Source organism: Vicia villosa, linkage group LG3 (genome assembly GCF_029867415.1).
Source record: "Vicia villosa cultivar HV-30 ecotype Madison, WI linkage group LG3, Vvil1.0, whole genome shotgun sequence".
Taxonomy (NCBI): Eukaryota; Viridiplantae; Streptophyta; class Magnoliopsida; order Fabales; family Fabaceae; genus Vicia; species Vicia villosa.
The window spans coordinates 8870199-8890744 of NC_081182.1; the positions used below are offsets into that span (position 1 = coordinate 8870199).

Below are 20546 nucleotides of genomic sequence, written 5' to 3' on the forward strand. Positions count from 1 at the left end.
CAAATTCGATGGACGCGGTGATCCTACCGGCATGTATCCTCCATCAACATGCACATTTTCCATCATAGGAGCTTCGAACTCCCTGAAATGCAAGTTGTTATCTAGCACTTTCAAGGAATCTTCCCTAAGATGGTATATGAGTCTACCCCGTGCCTCCATCAAAAGCTATCAGAAGCTAGTGAAGAAGCTTGTGCATCAGTTCGTCGCCAGTCGTTACAGGAAAATTTCCACCACCAGCTTGTTCACATATGCCAGGGTCCGTCAGAGTCACTAAGGGACTATCTCGTCTACTTTAACGAGGCCATCATCAGAATCATCCCACCAAACTAAAAAAAATTTGTGGCGGTGTTCTAAAATGGACTTAAGGTGCAGTTTTGTTGTGCAGAGAAAAAATCTTGAAAGCATTTGTGAGGGAACCTCACTTTTTTTAGAGAAAAAGTCTTAATTTTGTTTTTAATTGTGTATTAATTGAGGTTAAGAGGGTATTAGATTGAATTGAGAGAAAATAGGATGTGAGAGAGATCGTGTGATTTGGCTTTTCCAAAGGAAAATAAATTAATTTTCTTAATTGGAAAGATAATTTGAAATCTAGATTGATGTGGGAATCAAGACAACGAGTGCCGCTTTTGGCATTAAGGTTTTCTTAGGTTTTTTCCCCGACAATTCTTCATCCACCCCCTTGGTGAGAAGTCCTGTTGAAAACCGCAAAATACCCTTTTTATTTCGGAGATGCATCTCCGAAATCACCAATTTTCACATTTTCTATTATTTCGGAGATGCATCTCCAAAAATACCCATTTTTGGGTGTTTTCGGAAATGCATCTCCGAAATCACTTATTTTCCAATTTAAACGTTGGAATTAACATGTGAGGTGTTTTTTCGGAGATACATCTCCGAAAAAGCCTTTCATATACTATTTTCCATCCTTCACTATTTCATTCTTTTTTCTCCAAACAAAAACTCAAACCCTCTCCAAAACCTCAATCATTTTCAATCCATTTTTCGTCTCCAAATCAGGTTTCAAGTGGTTCATCATACGAAAGAGAGCATAGAAAGCTACAATTTGAGGTAAAGAATTTTCATTTCATCTCTTATTCCACTACATTTTTGCTGATTTGTTGATGAAGAAACTGCGTCAGTTCGGAAATGCACTTCCGAAATACATCACCTAACAAATTTCGGAAGTGCACTTATGAAATAAGCTCTGATGCAGAATTTTAAAAAACAGTTTTAACAGCATTTATGTCTTTTTGCATATGTTAGGTATGGTGCATCCGGATAACATTGTCACCGATGAGTTAGTAGTCACAGAAGAGGTCAACATAGATCCTAAGCCTAAAGAGTCGGTTAACGATGTTAAAACCAAAATCGTTGCGGTGGATGTTCGACCATAATTTACAAATGATATGAATTTCGCTTGTCGTGAACATGTGCTAGATTGGGTCCAAAATGAAGCTAGTAAACTTGGATTTGGCATTGTGATAGCAAGGTCCAACAATGGCACTAGTAGGAGGAAAGCTTTTGTTATGTTGAATTGTAAGAGGGGTGGGAAGTATGTACCAACAACCCGGTTGTTAAAACATGATGACACGGGATTGAGAAAGCGTGTATGTGCGTTTAAGTTGCGCGTAACCCGTAGGATTGATGATTTATGGCTTTTTAGCGTCATTTGTGGACTTCATAATCACGCATTGGAATCTAAGCTACACGGACATCCAAATGCGTGTTGGTTGTCTCGCGAAGAGAATGATGCTATTTCGGAATTATCGACAATCAAAGTTGCTCCGAGAAACATACTTGTTGATTTGAAGCAAAAAAAAAAGATAGTGTTTCAAATATCAAGCAGGTATACAATGAATGGTACAATCTTAAAGTTGAGCAAATGGGCCCGAGGTCGGAAATGCAACATCTTTTGAAGCTCTTGGGTGATAACCAATACGTTTCAAGCTTCAAAACTTGTGAGGACAAAGTTACGGTTCGTGACATATTTTGGACTCATCCCGAAAGTATCAAGTTGTTCAACACATTTCCAACCGTTCTTATAATTGATTCGACGTACAAGACCAACAAGTATAGGCTTCTGCTTCTAGAAATTATCGGTGTGACCTCCATGGACAAGACATATTCGGTTGGATTCACTTTTTTGGAATGCGAGGAAGAGGATAACTCTACATGGGCTTTGGGAATATGTAAGACTTTGTTGGTTGATCAAAAGAATATGCCTAGTGTCATCGTTATCGACCGAGATAATGCTCTTATGAATATGGTTGGTACCGTCTTCCCGACATCAACCGCATTACTTTGTCGGTATCACATAACATGCAATGTGAGAACTAAGCTCAAACTCGTGGTTGGCACGAAAGAAAGAAAGGATGACAACAAAAACATCATCAAAGCCGGTGATGTGGTCGACAAGATAATGGCGGCATTGAGGGAGATTCTAGATGCACGTTCCAAAGAATTGTATACTGAGAAAGTGGTATAATTCCGGACATTGTGTGTCGATTTAAACACTTTTTGTCACTACTTCAAAAGTACCATCCTTGAAAAAGTAAAACTAAAAGTTGTTTGTGCTTGGATGGACCGAGTTAGACATCTTGGTTGCACTACAACTAATCGAGTCGAATCCACACATGTGGCGTTAAAGAAATGGTTGGGTGATAGCAAGGGGAATTTGTGTAGGGGATGGGACACCGTGAACAAAATGCTCCAAAATCAACATAATGAAATTCAAACATCATTTGGTCGAAGCAAGACGGTTGTGGAACACCAGTTTAAGGGTAAAAATCTCTACTCGCAATTGATTTACAACATATCTCGTGCGAGATTGAATTTTATTTTTCATGAAGCGAGGCGGGCGGAAATAACGGGTCCGGATAGTTCAAAATGTGGGTGTACGGTTAGAAAAACCTACGGGCTTCCATGTGCTTGTATTCTTTTTAAAAAAAGATGAAGTTGAATTCAAAATTACCATCACCGACGAGTTGGAAGAGATAATGGATAAGTTTTCTAAAGGGGATGACACCGTGAAACTGCACATAAAAGAACAATTGCGAAAAATTGTGTTTTCGGAGACCATCGATTTGAAACCTCCATCTCAACCGGTTAAAACCAAAGGTGCGCCTAAAAAGCCGAAAACTTCCTAAAATGACACATCAACTAAACGAGATCCTTCTTATTGTGAACATGTTGATGCATTGATCCCGGATTCACCCACACCAAAGTTCAAGTGTAGTGCTAACAAAGGAGCACATATTTCGAAGCTGCCTCATACACCTCCGATTAAAAAATCTTCGATGATCTACATTGATGAGATGCCGTTATCTATATACAAATATATTGATAATATAGTTGATATGGGTACCTATGGTAATTATGGGTATCGGTCCATTTCCGATTTGCTAGGAAAAGGTGAAGAAAATCACACTCTTATTCGACGGGCACTTATTTCGGAGTTGACTTCGCATAGGGACATCTACGATCGACTTTATGAGAAACAAGAAAACTTTGATTAAGTTCATGATTCCCTATTTCCATCACTAATCGGTCACGCACCAGTTTCAAAGTGGATGTCATTCCCCGAGATGGGTCATCTTATAGCAAGTGCGTACGACTGGGTGTGTGTCGATTTGACGAGATTTGGCTTTTCAGAGACATTTTTTCCACTTCATAGTCGCCCACCTTTAGACGCGTCCGACCGCATCATTTGTATCGGGTATCTAAGATCATGCCACTTTGTGCAAGTTTTTTTGAAATCGGGGTGTCCTATTCCGGCTACATCTTGTCAGTGGACAACACATCACACAAAAGAGGCGGACACTTGGCCGGATCCTTTTGTTGAAAGAATGGTGAAGTTCGAAGAAATGATGAAGCAAGAGAGAGAGGAAATAGAGAGGAGTCGAAGAATTTCCAGTTTTAGATTTAAGCGCCAACGGATCGTTCGGGGCTTTTTAGATTAGACGAGATCTTTTTTTGTATGTATTGATCAGGTGTGTGACATTTTTTGTATGTATTGTCAGGACGAATGTAGAATTAAATCGATTTAATACATATAATATACCTATATTTAATGTTGTCAATGTTTATCTCATTCAATTGTTGTTGTCATTTACTTGTTGTCATTTGGTTCAATTTGTGGAATTTGACAAAACAAACTGTATTGAACAAAATGCTTTTTTTTTCTGTTTCTGTCTCTACTTAATTCGGAAGTGCACTTCCGAAAATTTAATGCTTCAGGCCTTATTTCGGAAATGCATTTCCGAAACATCCACTGATAGCAAGATAAGGTTTGTCGGGTCATTATTACTCCAAGAAGTCTATAAATAATGCCTCTATAGATTTCCATCAACTTCAAGCCACAAACAAAAATGACTCAAACCTACCCCCACCTTGCTTTTGTCTACTTCAGTAGTGGTTATCCGATGCCGCTTCAATTTAGGTTCTCGCGCGACACGCCATTCGCAGAGTTGATACCGACGCTCAACTCTCTTTTGCAATACCCGGAAAATCGGAAGGTTGTCAAGCTTGCGTACCGCTCGCTGTCACTTGATGACAAGGGAAACGTCCAGTTCACCCCGTTCGAGGTCAAGAAAGACGAAGATTTAGCAGTTATATGGTCAACTTTTTACCAATTTTCTTCGAAGGGTCTGATCGAGTTGGATGCGAAACTTCAAAGATCGGGAGCCGATGTTATCAAAATGTTGACCCATCCTCAACTACCCGTGTTTAACAATATGTAACTTTAAGTTTATGTTGATCTATCTTTGTATTTTTGATTATTTATGATAAATCGGAGCTTTATTGGTGTGTTTTTTGTATTTCTGCATCAGACAATATTTCAAAAGTGCATCTTCGAAATATCCTAAGGGGTGAATTCGGATGTGCACATCCGAAATCACCCTATTTCTGAAAAAAAGGTGATTTCGGAATTGCATCTCCGAATTCACCTTTTTTTCTAAAAAATAGGGTGATTTCGGAAGTACATCTTCGAAATCACATGTTTTTCCAGAAAAGTGCATTCGGAGATGCACTTCCGAAATATAGAAGCATTTGAGGAATTTCGTCGCAGATTCCTAAGAAGGTAGGGGGTGGATAAAGAAATTGTCTTTTTTCCCTTGGCTTATGTTTGGTGCGGTTGGGCCTTGATCCTGGGCCTGACCCGATTTTGTTTCCACACCCTATCTTCTTGCATTCAAACCCCCGATGGATGTCTCATAATTTGGGCCAAATCGTTTTTTAAAAATATAATTACATCCTTTTTATTTATTTGATTAAAAAACGTTTTTACTAATTAATTTCATTAATTAATTGTTAACTACATTATTTGGTTAATTAAATTTATTTAATTAATTAATTTTGATAGTTAACTCTTAATTACTTTAAATTAAATAGTTAAATACCTTTTTAATTGATTGTCTAGGTGATAAGAATCAATTTTCAGAAAACCTTTCAAAAAATTTTTCTCAAAAATATATTCCCTTGTTTGTTTATATTAGAAATTTTGCTTGAAATTCATTTGTTTCTTTCTTATCATATTAGTTTTGCTTGAATGTTGTTTGTTTGCATAATTAATTGATATTGTTAGCATAGTTATAAAAAAAAATTTATCAAAAAATAAAACTTGATCCATAATCGAGTTTCTTTCTGAACCCGTAAGTCGATCGCCATCAACCTATTTCGTTCTTAACTAAAACTTTTTCATAATAATTTCTCGATCCAACGTCGATTCGCTTTTTAAAAATCTTTTTTCAAACAAATTTGATTGAATAGAAGAGCGAGAAGTTCAGTTCTTATCTTCTCTTTAACTAATTGAACACGAGTCTTTTTGACTTAACTATTCAAATAGTTACAATTCGATAAAACGAGAAAGCAGGAAAGTGGGAAATTCAGTTCCTACCTCTCTCACGAGTATCTGATGCTCATCTGTCTATAATGCGTCAAAACTAAACTCATCTCATTTCTTTTCAACAAAAGAGTTAGATGGGAAAGATGGAAGTTCAGTTCCAATCTCTCCCTAAGTGTTAAATATATAGGTTTTCAAGACTCAAGTATTCGACACTCATGCTCTATAAAATCAACTTAAAACTCACCTCATTTCTTTTTTAAAAAGGGAGTTAAATGGAAAAGATGGAAGTTCAGTTCTAATCTCTCCCTAAGTGTTGAATATATGGGTTGTTAGAACTCAAGTATTCGACACTCATACTCCATAAAATCAACCAACAAACTCGTAGTTTTTATCCCGAACTACGACACTTTAACTTTTCAGGGAATACGTAGGCATAAGATATTTTTTTACTGATGAAGGGAAGTATCGTATGCTGGAGGAAAGGTTGAAGGCCGCTGAAGGTCATGGTGCTTTTGGGCTCGATATTGCTGATTTGGGTCTGGTGCCAGGTGTCAGAATTCCTCCCAAGTTCAAAGTTCTCGACTTTGTTAAGTATAAGGGCACTACGTGTCCTAAGACCCACATCCGGGCTTATAACAGAAAGATGTCTGCATATTCTGAGGACAAGAGGCTGCTGATGCATTTCTTCCAAGTTAGTTTGTCTGAGGCATCATTGGAATGGCATATGTAGTTGAAGAGAACATATAGCAGATCTTCGAGCGACCTAGCTGAGGCATTTGTTAAGCATTATCAGTATAACACTGATATGGCTCATAATCATACACAATTGTAAAATCTAACTCCTTCACATAAATTGCTTTGAATGGGTAAATCAATCATTTGTCCTTGTGGATCTGACATTAATGGGCATAACGAGTCTTTTAAGGAGTACGCACAAAGGTGGCGTGAACTCGCAGCTAGGGTGCAGCCTCCTATGATGGAGCGTGAGTTGATCGATATGTTTACCAACACTCTTCAAGTTTCGTACTATATGGCAGGAAGTATTGCTCCAAGCTTCTCAAAGCTTGTCTTGGCCGGTGAAAATGGTATCAAGTCGGGTAGGATTCAAGCTATGAATCCTTGTTAGTAACACTTATGGAGGTAAGAAGCCATTCAATGGATATGCTAAGAAAGATAAGGGGAGTCTAGCGCTGCTTACGCTTACAAGGGTAAGCGCAAGAGTTATCAGGGATCTTATCAACAAGTGGCTGCTGTCACTATTTCTACTGTTGTTCAACAACCTCTTCAACTTCAGCAACAACAGCAACCTTAGCAACGTCAACAGAACTATGCACCTCGCCAGAATAATTATCAGCAGTGACAGGAGAAATGATCTATTTTATAAAAGTCTATATTTGTCGGCCATAACTAAAAAATGATTAAATGCACTTTAATCATTTATTTTTATGAAGGTGTATTTTAGCAACTTTTAACAATAAAGTAGTTAAGTACACTCTAAGATGTATGTTTCTAAAATAGACCTTCATAAAAACAAGTTGATATATATATATATATATATATATATATATATATATATATATATATATATATATATATATATATATAACTAAAATTACAAGTATATTTAAATAATTCACAATTTTAAAGAAGGGATATTTGAATAAAATAACCCATTAATAATTAAGTGATAATAATATATACATTGTGTGGAAATTTCACAAGTAAATTCATATAGCTTAGTGGTAAGTGCCTTGATGGAAATGAGTTAAAGTGTAGAGTTCATGTCCTATTTGAGACAATTTTACATAAACAAATGGCATATGCCATTTTCTGGCAAGATTATTTTTATAAAAAAAAATTTATAAGAGAAAAACTAAAAATCGCTTATATGACAAAGGACAAAAATGATAATATAAAAGTTTTGATATCAGGAGGAATAAGTTAAAAACAAGTTAGGATTACCTAATTTTAGATTCAAATTTCACTAGAGGGCATGATTCCCCCTATTTTCTGTTGTTTTTATTTGGTCCACTTGCCTAAAAAAATAAATATTAATTAAGAAAGTAGACTAATATTAATAAGTATTTATCAAAAAATGTATTACTAAATATTACTAAATAATAGTAAAAGATAATAATATAAATAATAGTAGTCATATATTTAATTTGTTACAATTTCATTTCGATTTTAAAAATGATAGTAGTCATATATTATATTGAACCAGACTGAATACAATATAATTGATCTATATAAAATTTGTATCAAACAAATAATAAACTACCTATATAATAAATAGCCATTACATCTATAATACAATAAATAGCCATTATAGCGGTGTGAAGTCATAAAACAAAATTTGAGCTGTAGATTAGTGGTTATGACGTTGCCTCGTAGCCTTGAGGTACTAGGTTTGATATCATGATAAAAGAAAATCTTTTACAGCGGGCCAAAATAAATTATAATTTTTTATTTTCACTCCTAAATGATGATGATAATATTTTTTTTTTTATCTTAAATGTATAATGAAAGATATCAAACTAAAAATAATAGAAGTATTATTAACTATGTAGTACAATTAAAAAATATAATTAATATGTTATTAATAATTTAAATTTAAACTATTTGTTTCCAAAAATAAAGCTGTAATTCTGATAAGAATGTACTGCTATAAAACTACAACTTCTACAAGTATTTCACACACTTTTAGAGAAATTAAAAATAGTCTCTCACAAATAGGAAGATCAAGTGAAGAGATAGCCGGTTCATTTCAGAGTGGAAACAACCCCTCAAGAATCCAAACGCTACAGAGTAAGTATTCATCTTCCCTATCTGTTTGTTCATGCTATCATATATCATCATACTCTTGTATATCATTTTTATATGAATGTATAAAGTGTTATTTCTCATTATTCAAAAAAAAAAAGAAAAAGAAGTGAAATCATACTTCTATCTTTCATGTGAAAATCCCACTAAAAAACAGATAGAATTTTTAGTTTGTAGAATTCCAATCAACGGAAAAATCAAGTAGATAAAATCAAACTATTTATTATTATTATTTTTTTCTTCATATTTTTTTCTATAGTAGCATTGAACCTGCCAGCTGCCACATTCAATATTGTCATCTACATGTCAGAAAAACGATAAGTGTTAGGTTAGAATTGGTTAAAAATAATAAATTATAAAGTCTTGCTCATTAAGAGCACATGTTCAGAAATTTAGAAATAGAAATTTTGTAATAAAAAAATTATTTTAAAATTTATTAAAAACTGAATACATATCTCTTCAAATGAATGTTTCTATAATTTTTACCATATATTTTTAGGAGATGTGTTATTATTTAACTTAATACTTATTTTAATTTTTTTTATAAAAAGTAATCCACTTTTTCTATTTTAATAAATAATTAAAAAAAAAATATTTTAGAAATAACAGGAAGTAGTACTCAAACATAATAAACTTATTTTATTACATTTAAAATTTAAAGTATTTAAAATTTACTATATTTAAGTATTTCCTAAGTTTAATTATTTATTGAATTTAACTTAATTTAAACGAATAGATGTAATTATTAAGAAAATAATTTTATATAATGTCTATATAATATAGAGAAAATGAATGGTGTGCACTGGCAATGTAAATTATTTTTACACTGTCAACCACTGACGATCATGTAAAGCGTCAAGTCACACGGTAAATTTTAAAATACTTTTATGATTTGGCACTTTAAACCATTCTAATTAGATGTAAGTGTAATATTTTTTTACATTGACAGTGTACTACCATTAAATTTTATAATATATAATATTAAATCACTACTATATATATATATTAATGATATTATATTTTAATTAAAAATAATAGAAAAAACTATTTTAAATTTTATTTTTTCAAAGATGCATGATTCTATTTTAGGAATAAGTTTTCAATTACCCAATGAATGTTTTTTCTTCAAGAGACCAGAATTGGAGACAGATGTATTAATAAGTCTAACTTCAACCATATACATGATTGTGATATTCACATATACTACTATTATACAACAAAAAACTGAAAATGTCACTATCAAATTTATTTTTCCATTAATATTTATCACCAACATCCTTGTAACGCTTCCATTTGTTACAAATTTCTGCCGCTGCCGACATAACATAAATCAATACATACTCTTATTGTTAAGACTCTTTCCACTCTCTTAACACATTGTATAAAATACACATTTGTTCTTAAACAACAACAATAACAGTTATATACATGTCATTAACCTTATCATTCTCATAATTTTTTTGTAAAATTGTATGAAACAGGAGGAAATGGAGTTCTTGGTAAGTGATGATCGCGTGGATCGACATGGCAAGGTTGCTGATAAGCGAACAACGGGAGGATGGAAGGCTGCTCCGTATATCATAAGTACGAAACACAACAATATGATAGAATAGAATCACAATGTAGATGTAATATTTGTAATGTTTGATGATGTTTTTGTTTTTTCAGTGAATGAGGTGATAGAGAGGTTGGCATTCTTTTCCATAGCTGTGAACATGACACGTTACTTGGTTGTCGAAATGCATCAATCGATTCCGGATTCTGCTACTCATGTCACGGACTGGATTGGAGCTGCTTATGTACTTACTCTTCTCGGAGCCTTTTTAGCCGATGCTTATTTGGGTCGCTTCAAAACCATTATTGTTTTCTCTTCTATCTATGCCGTGGTAACTATATTTTACTTACTAGTCTTTAAAGGAAACGCAAGTTTAAATTCATGAAATATCATCACAGTCATTGTTTGACTGTGGTTGATTCATCTCACAGACATGAATCAACCACAGTCAAATGAATGTTTGACGAAGGATTATAATATTATTTTGTATATTATGTTATAGGGAATGCTTATGCTGACAATTTCAGCCGCAGTTGACACATTACGCCCACAAAAAAGCAAAGAAGCGAGCCAATACCAACTGTCATTCTTATTCTGCGCACTTGGCCTCGTTGCTTTAGGCACAGGAGGAATCAAACCATGTGTATCATCTTTCGGTGCTGATCAATTCGATGAAGGAGATGAAAAAGAAGTTGTGATGAAATATTCATTCTTCAATTGGTTTTATTTCGCCATCAACATGGGCGCACTTCTTGCTATTACCATATTGGTTTATATACAAGACAGAGTAGGATGGAGTTGGGGTTTCGGAATACCAACTGTTACTACAGTTTTGTCTATCGTCGTTCTAGCTCTCGGTATTAAGTATTATCGTTTTCAAAAACCAATGGGAAGTCCTTTTACTAGGTTTCTTCAAGTTATCGTAGCTTCCGTAAAGAATCATCAAAGAGGAGTAGTCGTAGGAGATGAAACTCATCTCTACGAGGTCGAGACCACACATTCTGATATTGTTGGCGCTCGCAAGCTTCCTAGGACTCTACAATACAAGTTAGTTAATACTGAATAAAAATTCCAGTCTATATATAAATCAGATACATCAATTATTCGATACTGAAACAAATTATTGTTGCAGGTTTTTTGACAAAGCCGCGATTGTAACCAAAAAAGACAATATTAAAGACAGATGGAACGTATGCACGGTGACACAAGTCGAAGAATTCAAATCATTCGTTAAAATCCTTCCGGTGTGGGCTGCTACAATTGCACTAGCAATTTCTTTTGCTCAAATGTCAACCTTTTTCACAAGTCAAGCCAACATCATGAACCGAAAACTAGGCAAGTTTGAAATTCCAACAGGCTCTATTCCTGTTTTTGGCGCCATCAACGGCCTCATACTAGTCCCATTCTACGAGCGATGCATAATCCCAGTTCTCAAGAGATTCACCGGCCACCACCGCGGAATCACATCGTTACAACGAATGGGAGTTGGCCTTTTCATCTCAATCATCGCTATGGCTTCCGCTGCATTACTTGAAATGACAAGACGTGAAAAATACCCGCGACTATATAGCATGAGTGTCTTTTGGTTAGTACCTCAGTTTTTTCTAATGGGTGCTGCAGAGGTTTTCACCTATGTCGGACAATTAGAGTTTTTCTATGATGAAGCAACGGACGGAACAAAGAGTATTAGTAGCGCTATGTTTTTGAGTACTATTGGAATCGGAAGTTGGTTGAGTACCGCGATAGTTAAGATTATTATCGCTACAAGTGGAGGAGAAGCGAAAGGATGGTTAAGGAATGATCTTAATAAAAGCAAGTTGGATGGATTCTACTGGATACTGGCAGTTATCAATGCTATCAATTTATTGGTTTATTTGATGGTCGCGATACGTTACAAAGGGAAGGATTCGGCGGTTGTGAGAACTGAGAACATGGTTGAACTCAGCAAAGATCAGGACATGGAACCATGAAGGAATGGTTGATCTGTTGTTGTAAAACTATGTTTCTGTTATGTGAAACTATATTTGTTTGTAACCAATTAAATTATGAAAATTTATTTTATTGCCTATAAACTGCAGAAATAAAAGAGGAATGTCTTGTTTCAAATAAAAAGTTTGATTATCATTTTTTTGGTTTGATAGAAACTCCATAACTTTAGAGATATATGATAGTGTTTCTACATCACTTTGAAGAAAAAATTAATGAAAATGACATAAATGATGGAGATCTTGAACTTCATTGATTTCTTATCCGTTCTGTGTTTGTTCCAAAATTCATTTTAAGGAAAATTCTTTTATTGTGGACTTTTGATCCGCTGTCGCGCGCGGGTCAAAAACGAGTATTTTGTAAAACGTAGTACAGCGACAATGGCTCGAGTCGTATCGCAAGGATTCTTGATTTTATTAACTAAAAGCAAAGTCGAAATTAGGGGGGATTGGTTTGGGTTCGAATCAGAAAAAGTGCTTAAAAAAAGTGATTCTAAAAATAAGCTGTTTTGAAATAAGTGATTAAAATGCAAACGAATTCACTGCTTCGGGTTCTACTTATCATCGATTGATACAACTACGATCTCTATCCTATTTGAACACAATATCATTCAACAAGTGTGATCGACATCGTAAGATATATATTCCTATTGCCGGATTAAGCAAACAATGATCATATAATATTATTGAAAGGAATAGAATTCTATTTGTAGTTATAACAATCTCAAAGTATTGAACCTGAATACAGTAAATCCGTCCAGAAGGTTTAGTTCTCCATAGTCAATCGTACAAGCTTGGTTTTTTTCGTGAATAGTGATAGATGCTCCAGTACCGCGGCTGCTACCCTAAGGGGAAAGAGTACAACCCGTTTTACAATCCAACTGGGTCAAACATATGACCCAGACCCAAAACTAATTGACCCGAAACTTAACTAAAACTAGTGCTGCAACTTCAACGAATTTTCTGGCCCTTCTACAGTCCGATTCTGACTTCGACTCCAACATAAGAATTGTAGCTCTTTCTCTTAGCTTTCCGTCGATTATTATAACGCCTCAATCGGACTCCTGAAACTCCAGTTATGATCGTTTCCGTGCAGACTGTTAAAGCTGAAAATTAAATACGAAAATCAAATAACAATAAAAATAAATTAAAATATAAAAAACATTATAAAATACAAAAATAAGACAAACAAACCATGGAAATGTATAAGTACAACCGTAGAGAAATGTGCATCAAAATGCACTGATCAACTTTCGTGATGGAGATCTAAACCTCTCCAAAATTGAAACTCTTGATTTCATTTTAAATTAGATGATCCTCAACTAAAACTATTTCTCTTTCTTGATCTATTTTTTCATTTTAGATTCTTTTATTTCTGTTTTTTTTAAAGCATTGACTTTTTTTCCCTCCTTTCTCATGGAACTCATGTTCTTCTAGAAGCTTAAACTCTATGAATTTTTCTTTTAGCTGCATCATGAATTCTTATACAATGTAACAGCCTAGAAGGGAGATAATAAATTGACCAGTTAAATTTTTTTGTTTATTTAAAAAAGATTAGAGTTTAAAATTGTTTGCGCGTGGCAGAGGCACAATGCCTATAAACTATAAAGTATACTTTTAAACAGAATATATATATATATATATATATATATATATATATATATATATATATATATATATATATATATATATATATATAGGAGGGATATTCTTACTCCAGGAGTAAGTTATTTACACTTACTCCAAATCTGGATCATTGATTCTTCTCAATCTAATGGTTAAAAATATTAAGTAATTAAATGTGGAGAGAGAAAATCATTACTTATTACTTTTAACCATTAGATTGAGAAGAATCAATGATCCAGATTTGGAGTAAGTGTTAATAACTTACTCCTGGAGTAAGAATATCCCTCCTCATATATATATATATATATATATATATATATATATATATATATATATATATATATATATATATATATATATATATATATATATATATATATATATATATATATAAATAAATGTGAAATTTCAATACAATAAGAATTCTAGAATTACAGCAACAAGAATAATTGAAGTTCTAATCCAACAAAGCTTACAATTATGAACAAAATTGATACAAGGCAATAAAATGTAACCACGTAAAATTTCTAAGAAAAAAAATAAAAATAAACCTAATCATGCAATTTTAATCTAAATTGAGAGAGAGAGAGAGCGCGCGAGAGTGATGCAAGTTATGTTTGATTACTTAAAGCTAACACTCGTGACCTTTCATAAGGGAATGATGTTCTTCATTCCTTTTGGACAATTTATATCAAAACTATTCCTTCATCAAGGGGTAGTCTTAACAGAGGATGATTTGTCTCCAAAATCAGGGGTGAGAAGTTGAAAGGTGCTAGAAGATATAAAGCCTAAGAAAGATGCCATGCTGGGAAGACTTTGTTTGTGGTTGGAACTTCGCATCATTAGTTCTTCCTCTGACTAACTTTTGAAGTTTCTTTACTTGTCTTGTTTAAGCTTTCATCCTATATATCTTTTAAACAGTTATCTGCTATTTATTGAAATTTTATCCTTTTCTTTCAATCCTTGCTCTTAATATACATTCTTTTTGATTGATGACAAAGGGGAAGAAAAATGTGAATGATTTTGATGTATCTGATTCCTTAATAGAATCCAAATATATGTTTTTTTGTGGGAACTCTGATACTTGAGCTAATTGAATTGTTATATCCATATTTTCTCTAAAGAATTTATGTGTGCAAGACACTTTGATATTATTTCAATTTGGCACATACTCTAATTATTGACACGTTTAACTTTGATTAAGATTTTATGTTCTCAGAGCGAGCTTGCAAACCTCACTCTAATGAGATTGAAATTTTTAATATGTTTGAACCTAGAGGAAGCTTACAAACATATCTATGTTGTTTTAAACTATTGTGCATCATTCAAATTGATCAAACAATGCACATTTTTTATTAAATAAAATTTTCTAGACTATCAAAATTTTCTAAGTCATACTCTCAGGGAGAATTTGCAAACCTAACTCTGAAGTACTAATGAAAATTTTCGATATTATTCACAAGGGGAGCTTGCAAACCTCACTCTTCTAAAGTTGAAAATTTAATAAGTTTTAAACTCAGAGGGAGCTTACAAACTTAACTATGACGTTTTTAAATATTGTGTGTTTATCTAAAAGAAAATTGTTCATTAAAATATATGGTATTGTCATCATTAAAAAGGGGAAAATTGTTGGAACAAGTCTGATTCGTCAACTAATCCTTGATGTTTTGATGATAACAAGTACATTTGTTTAAAGAAATTTTTTGCTCTCTAATGGTTGTTCAATGTGAAGATCTAGAAGAAAACAACTCTGAATCTGAAGAAGTCAAGTTAAAATGCACCAGAAGATGAAGCCATGCACATGTTGAATCTAGAGACTAGCAGAATCTGAACACTAGCGAAGTATGGTGTCATCAAAAGCAAGCAATAATCTAATGTAAGAGAATGACTTTGTACTCAAAGAGTTTCATCAATATTTATTAGAAGACTCAGATTCAAAGGAATAACGTTTGAAAGAAAATCTTAAAGAAGTAGAAATTAAAATTCAGAACTTGAGTTATCAAGTCAATGCATCGACAAGAATCTATCCAGAAAACATCTATGAAAGATTCTGTCTCTTTATGATTCTGATATCTTAAACTTTGATGAACTTACTCTGATCAAGCTTTATCATATCATATTAAAAGCCTCTGACTCAAAGAAGTTAAGTGTGGAGAAGGAAATACATCTAACCTCTGATCAAGCTTCACCAAACTTTATCAGAAGCCTATAGTTCATGATGTTAGCTGTAACAGGAAGAAGTGTGGAAATAATATCAAAGTACAACATCACGTTACTACAATACAACATCCTACCCATAACCCTACATACATATGGATAAAGAAATGTATAATATACTGTTACTGTTCACACGTCTCATCATAGTGCTACTATCGCCACTCTAGTATCTTAATAGTTAACGTCTCAAACAATTATATTTGTTGTGTGGATACTCAATCTCTTTTCTCCAACGGATTTATTTTTCCTTATTTATTTAAAGAGAATCTGTAAGATTGAAAACACAAGAGAGTGTGTGCAACAATGTAGACATACATACACACCAGAGAGTGAGACACATTAAAAAGAAGAAGTTGCACGAAGAAGAAATCTAAAAGGAGAAAAAGGAAAATCACACATGAAAAGGAGTAAATCTTTGAAAAACGAGTTAGAAGTGAGAAGGTTACTGAATGCTTACGTGAAACTGAACTTGAAAAAATCACTTACATATAAAACAAGAAGTGAAGAAAATCTTCAAAGATAACGAAGAGAAACACTCAAAAGAATTTATTTTATATCTTTTAAAATGTTGTCCGTTATGCTTAAAACTGTGCGTAATCAACTTTATGAAGCAGTTGGTTAATTTCTTTGAGGGGTCAGTTTGGTCAAAATTCTTGAGAGGTCAGTAACACTTGTTATTGAAGTTTATCTTGAGAGACGAATACTCGAGATGTCATTGACGCTTTTTCTTTGAGTTGAAAGTCTTTGAGGGACTAAAGGTTTAGTTAGGATCCTTGAGAAGAAATTAACGGGTAGTCTTTATGGTTGTAATCATGGAATTGATTAATGAATTAAGTCCTTATTAATAAAAGGGTTAATAGTAGTTTACCCCCATGTAATAAGAGTGTGTTTCCGTTTACCCCCCACCGTTGCCAAAGGTAGATTTTGGCAACGGTTTTTTTTGAAAAAATCGTTGTCAAAACGTAGGAAGGGGGGAAAAGCAAAATTCGCTAACATTACAGGGGGTGAATTACTATTAACCCTTAATAAAAATACACGTGTCTTTTATTATTGTTGTTTACTTTGTGCATGAGTATTGTTTGATCTTTGGGTGTTTGAAAAGATTTAACTCTATAAACCAAATTCAACCCCATTTCTTGTGTTTCATTGAACTTTCGGAAATATCCTTATGTCTTTACAATACACTATTCACTCAGGCCAACACCATCAGACGAACTTTCACACTTTTTTTTCTTGGCAAAATATCATTTGGTCCCTTAACTATACCATTGGATTCAGATTGGTCTCTTAATTTATTTTTGTGTCACCTTGGTTTCTTAACTTTCAAAATGTTTTATTTTAGTCTTTTTTATCTGATTAGCGACGAAAAAACTTTGAAATTGGTCGCTAAATCCGTCTCTAATTAAACAAAAAGGACTAAAATAAAACATTTTGAAAGTTAAGGGACCAAAGTAACAGAAAATAAATTAAAGGATCAATATGAACCTAAGGGTATAGTTAAGGGACAAAAATAAATATTTTGTCTTTTTTTTTTTTTTTGCTTTTACACACTAAAATTTCAAGTCGCGTCATTATCTTTGACTTATAAAAATATATTTATCTCAACATCAGAGAAAACAACAATAGTGGATCGAAGATATCAGGGAAAATATACTTCCAGTTTAATGTAGGTTCTTCCAAACACTTCTATTTATTTTTCTTTTTCTTTTTGTTGTTGTTTTTTTCTTGAGGTTTTGTCATAAGGTGAATTCTTGTCATAAATATATTGTAAATGTTACTACTATTAAATTAAGAGTGATAAAAAATGTTATTTATTATAAAATACAATTAAAAGTTTAACTTCAATCAGTTTTTCCAATTATTTTAAAACGAAGAAATACGAAAAATAGGAGTTGTTGTTGAAACGAAGAAAAACAAAAATAGTAGTAGTTGAAATAACATTTTTCCAAAAAAAGAAAACCTTAACTTCACTTGCTTTTTCCAACAATATTAAAAACTGTAATTCATATGAGAATGCATGCTATAAAGCTACAAGTAATTCACAAACTTCTGTATATAAAATTTTCTCTCTCAAATAAGAAGATCAAGTGAAGTTTCAAAGTGAAAACAAACACTCAAGAGGATCAGAATCCATAATCTACACAATAAGTATTCATCTTCCCATTTAATTTCTTATGTTTTTCCGTTCAGAAAAAAGAACACGAAATTCCATATACTACATAATATATGCAAAATTAATTTCCTTTTATACTTTTACCAAATAGGAAGAGATGAAATTCTTGGTAAGCGATGGTCGCGTGGATAAACATGGTAAATTTGCAGATAAACGAACGACCGGAGGATGGAAGGCTGCTCCTTTTATCATAAGTATGCAACACAACACTGTAAAATCAAATAGAATGACAATATAATGTAGACATAATGTTTGCAATATTTAACGATGTTTTTGTTTTTTTAGTGAACGAAGCGGTTGAGAGGATGGCATACATTGCAATAGCAATGAACATGACTCGTTATTTGGTTAATGAAATGCATCTAACAATACCAGATTCCGCCACTCATGTCACAAACTGGATTGGATCTGCTTATATACTCACTCTTCAGGGAGCCTTTCTAGCTGATGCTTATTTGGGTCGCTTCAAAACAATTATTATTTTTTCTTTCATCTATGCGGTGGGAATGTTTATGCTGACAATATCAGCAACCTACGACGTATTCCGCCCGCAAAAAAACAAAGAAGCAAGCCAATTCCAAATGACATTCTTATTAGGTGCACTTGGCCTTGTTGCTTTAGGCACAGGAGGAATCAAACCTTGTGTGTCATCTTTCGGAGCAGACCAATTTGACGAAGGGGATGAGAAAGAAGTTCAAAAGAAATATTCATTCTTCAATTGGTTTTACTTTGCCATCAACATTGGTGCACTAGTTGGGACTACGGTGTTGGTTTATGTACAAGAAAAACTAGGGTGGAGTTGGGGTTTTGGAATACCAACTATTACTACAATTTTATCTATCTTTGTTCTAGCGATTGGTATTAATTATTATCGTTTTCAAAAGCCAATGGGAAGTCCTTTTACTAGGTTTCTTCAAGTTATTGTAGCTTCTATAAAGAATCATCGAAGAGGAGTGGTCGTAGAAAAAGAAACTCATCTCTATGAAGTTAGGACCTCGCACTCTGATATTATTGGCGCTCGCAAGCTTCCAAGGACTCTACAATACAAGTTAGTAAATTCTAAATATCAATTCTGATTTATATATAGATTAGATATTATAAAGCACGGGCACACTTTTTTTAAAGACGTCAGTGATGTATAGATCAGATACATCAATTATTCGATACTGAAACAAAATAATTTTGTAGGTTTTTGGACAAAGCAGCGGTAGTAACACCAAAAACCAAGATCAATGATAGATGGAATGTATGCACGGTGACACAAGTGGAAGAATTCAAAGCAATCATTAAAATTCTTCCAGTGTGGGCAACTACCATTGCACTTTCAATTTGTTTAGGTCAAATGTCAACTTTTTTTATAAGTCAATCCACCATCATGAACCGGAAGCTAGGTAACTTTGAAATTCCAACAAGTTCAGTTACCACATTTTCTGCCATCAACGGGCTTATACTTGTTCCCATCTACGAGCATTTCTTCATCCCGGTTCTCCGTAAACTCACCGGCCACAAACGTGGCATCACGTCGTTACAACGAATGGGTGTTGGACTTTTCATCGCAACCATTGCTATGGGTTCAGCTGCATTAATTGAAAAGAAAAGACGGGAACAATACCCGCAAATACATAGCATGAGTGTGTTTTGGTTGCTGCCTCAATTTTTCCTAATCGGTTCTGCGGAGGTTTTTACCTATGTCGGACAATTAGAGTTTTTTTACGACGAAGTGACCGACGGGACAAAGAGTATTAGTAGTGCATTGTTTTTGTGTGAGTCTGGAATTGGAAATTGGTTGAGTACAGCTTTGGTTAAGATTGTTATACTTACAACTGGAGGACAAGAGAAAGGATGGTTAAGGAATGATCTTAATAAAAGCAAGTTGGATTGGTTCTATTGGGTAGTGGCTGCTATCAATGCTATCAATTTTTTGGTTTATTTGATGGTTGCAAAATTTTACAAAGGAAAAGAATCAGTGGTTGCAAGATCTGATAACATGGTTGAATTAAACAACAATCAACACACTGAACCATGAGCACACCCTTTTCTTTTTAATATTTTTTGTAAAATTTTATCTGGTGTTATTTTTTTTTTTTATGCATTCTCAAAAGTTTTATAAGCAACAAATCTAGCTAGGGATTGGTTGTGAATTAGTTAGGATAAATTTAGCAGCAATCAATTGCTAGTTTCTAGTAAATAATCTTGTAATAATCTTAGTTAATCTCCAACTAATATTAGAAGGTGCCTAATTAATCCCCATTTATTGTCTAATAAAATATTTATTCTCCTACCTATAGCTATCTCATAACACTTTAAAGCTTTTCAATTTTA

The 20546-nt window shown here is 33.4% G+C and overlaps 2 protein-coding genes across 3 annotated transcripts; both read left to right on the top strand.

Moving 5' to 3' along the window:
• Positions 1-8535: 8535 nt before the first annotated feature.
• Positions 8536-12309, top strand: LOC131654862 (protein NRT1/ PTR FAMILY 8.1-like). 2 transcript variants are annotated; one of them, XM_058924790.1, is made up of 5 exons: positions 8536-8653; positions 10150-10252; positions 10337-10554; positions 10726-11270; positions 11356-12309. In XM_058924790.1, exons 2-5 carry the CDS (start codon positions 10156-10158, stop codon positions 12191-12193), a joined length of 1698 nt encoding a protein of 565 aa, XP_058780773.1. In that variant the 5' UTR covers positions 8536-8653; positions 10150-10155; the 3' UTR covers positions 12194-12309. The 2 variants fall into 2 exon arrangements, with proteins under 2 accessions (XP_058780773.1, XP_058780772.1); XM_058924789.1 differs by lacking the exon at positions 8536-8653 and having other exon boundaries at positions 10007-10252.
• A 6012-nt stretch (positions 12310-18321) lies between these two features.
• On the top strand, positions 18322-20250 carry LOC131657515 (protein NRT1/ PTR FAMILY 8.1-like). The gene is made up of 3 exons (XM_058926904.1): positions 18322-18418; positions 18510-19272; positions 19413-20250. Exons 1-3 carry the CDS (start codon positions 18322-18324, stop codon positions 20248-20250), a joined length of 1698 nt encoding a protein of 565 aa, XP_058782887.1.
• Positions 20251-20546: the final 296 nt, after the last annotated feature.

Coding starts and splice junctions, on each gene's coding strand:
- LOC131654862 (XM_058924789.1), top strand. CDS start 10,141: ATGAAACAGGAGGAAATGGAGTTCTTGGTAAGTGATGATCGCGTGGAT. Junction 10,253..10,336: donor GGCTGCTCCGTATATCATAA/GTACGAAACACA, acceptor TTGTTTTTTCAG/TGAATGAGGTGATAGAGAGG. Junction 11,271..11,355: donor CCTAGGACTCTACAATACAA/GTTAGTTAATAC, acceptor TTATTGTTGCAG/GTTTTTTGACAAAGCCGCGA.
- LOC131657515 (XM_058926904.1), top strand. CDS start 18,322: ATGAAATTCTTGGTAAGCGATGGTCGCGTGGATAAACATGGTAAATTT. Junction 18,419..18,509: donor GGCTGCTCCTTTTATCATAA/GTATGCAACACA, acceptor TTGTTTTTTTAG/TGAACGAAGCGGTTGAGAGG. Junction 19,273..19,412: donor CCAAGGACTCTACAATACAA/GTTAGTAAATTC, acceptor ATAATTTTGTAG/GTTTTTGGACAAAGCAGCGG.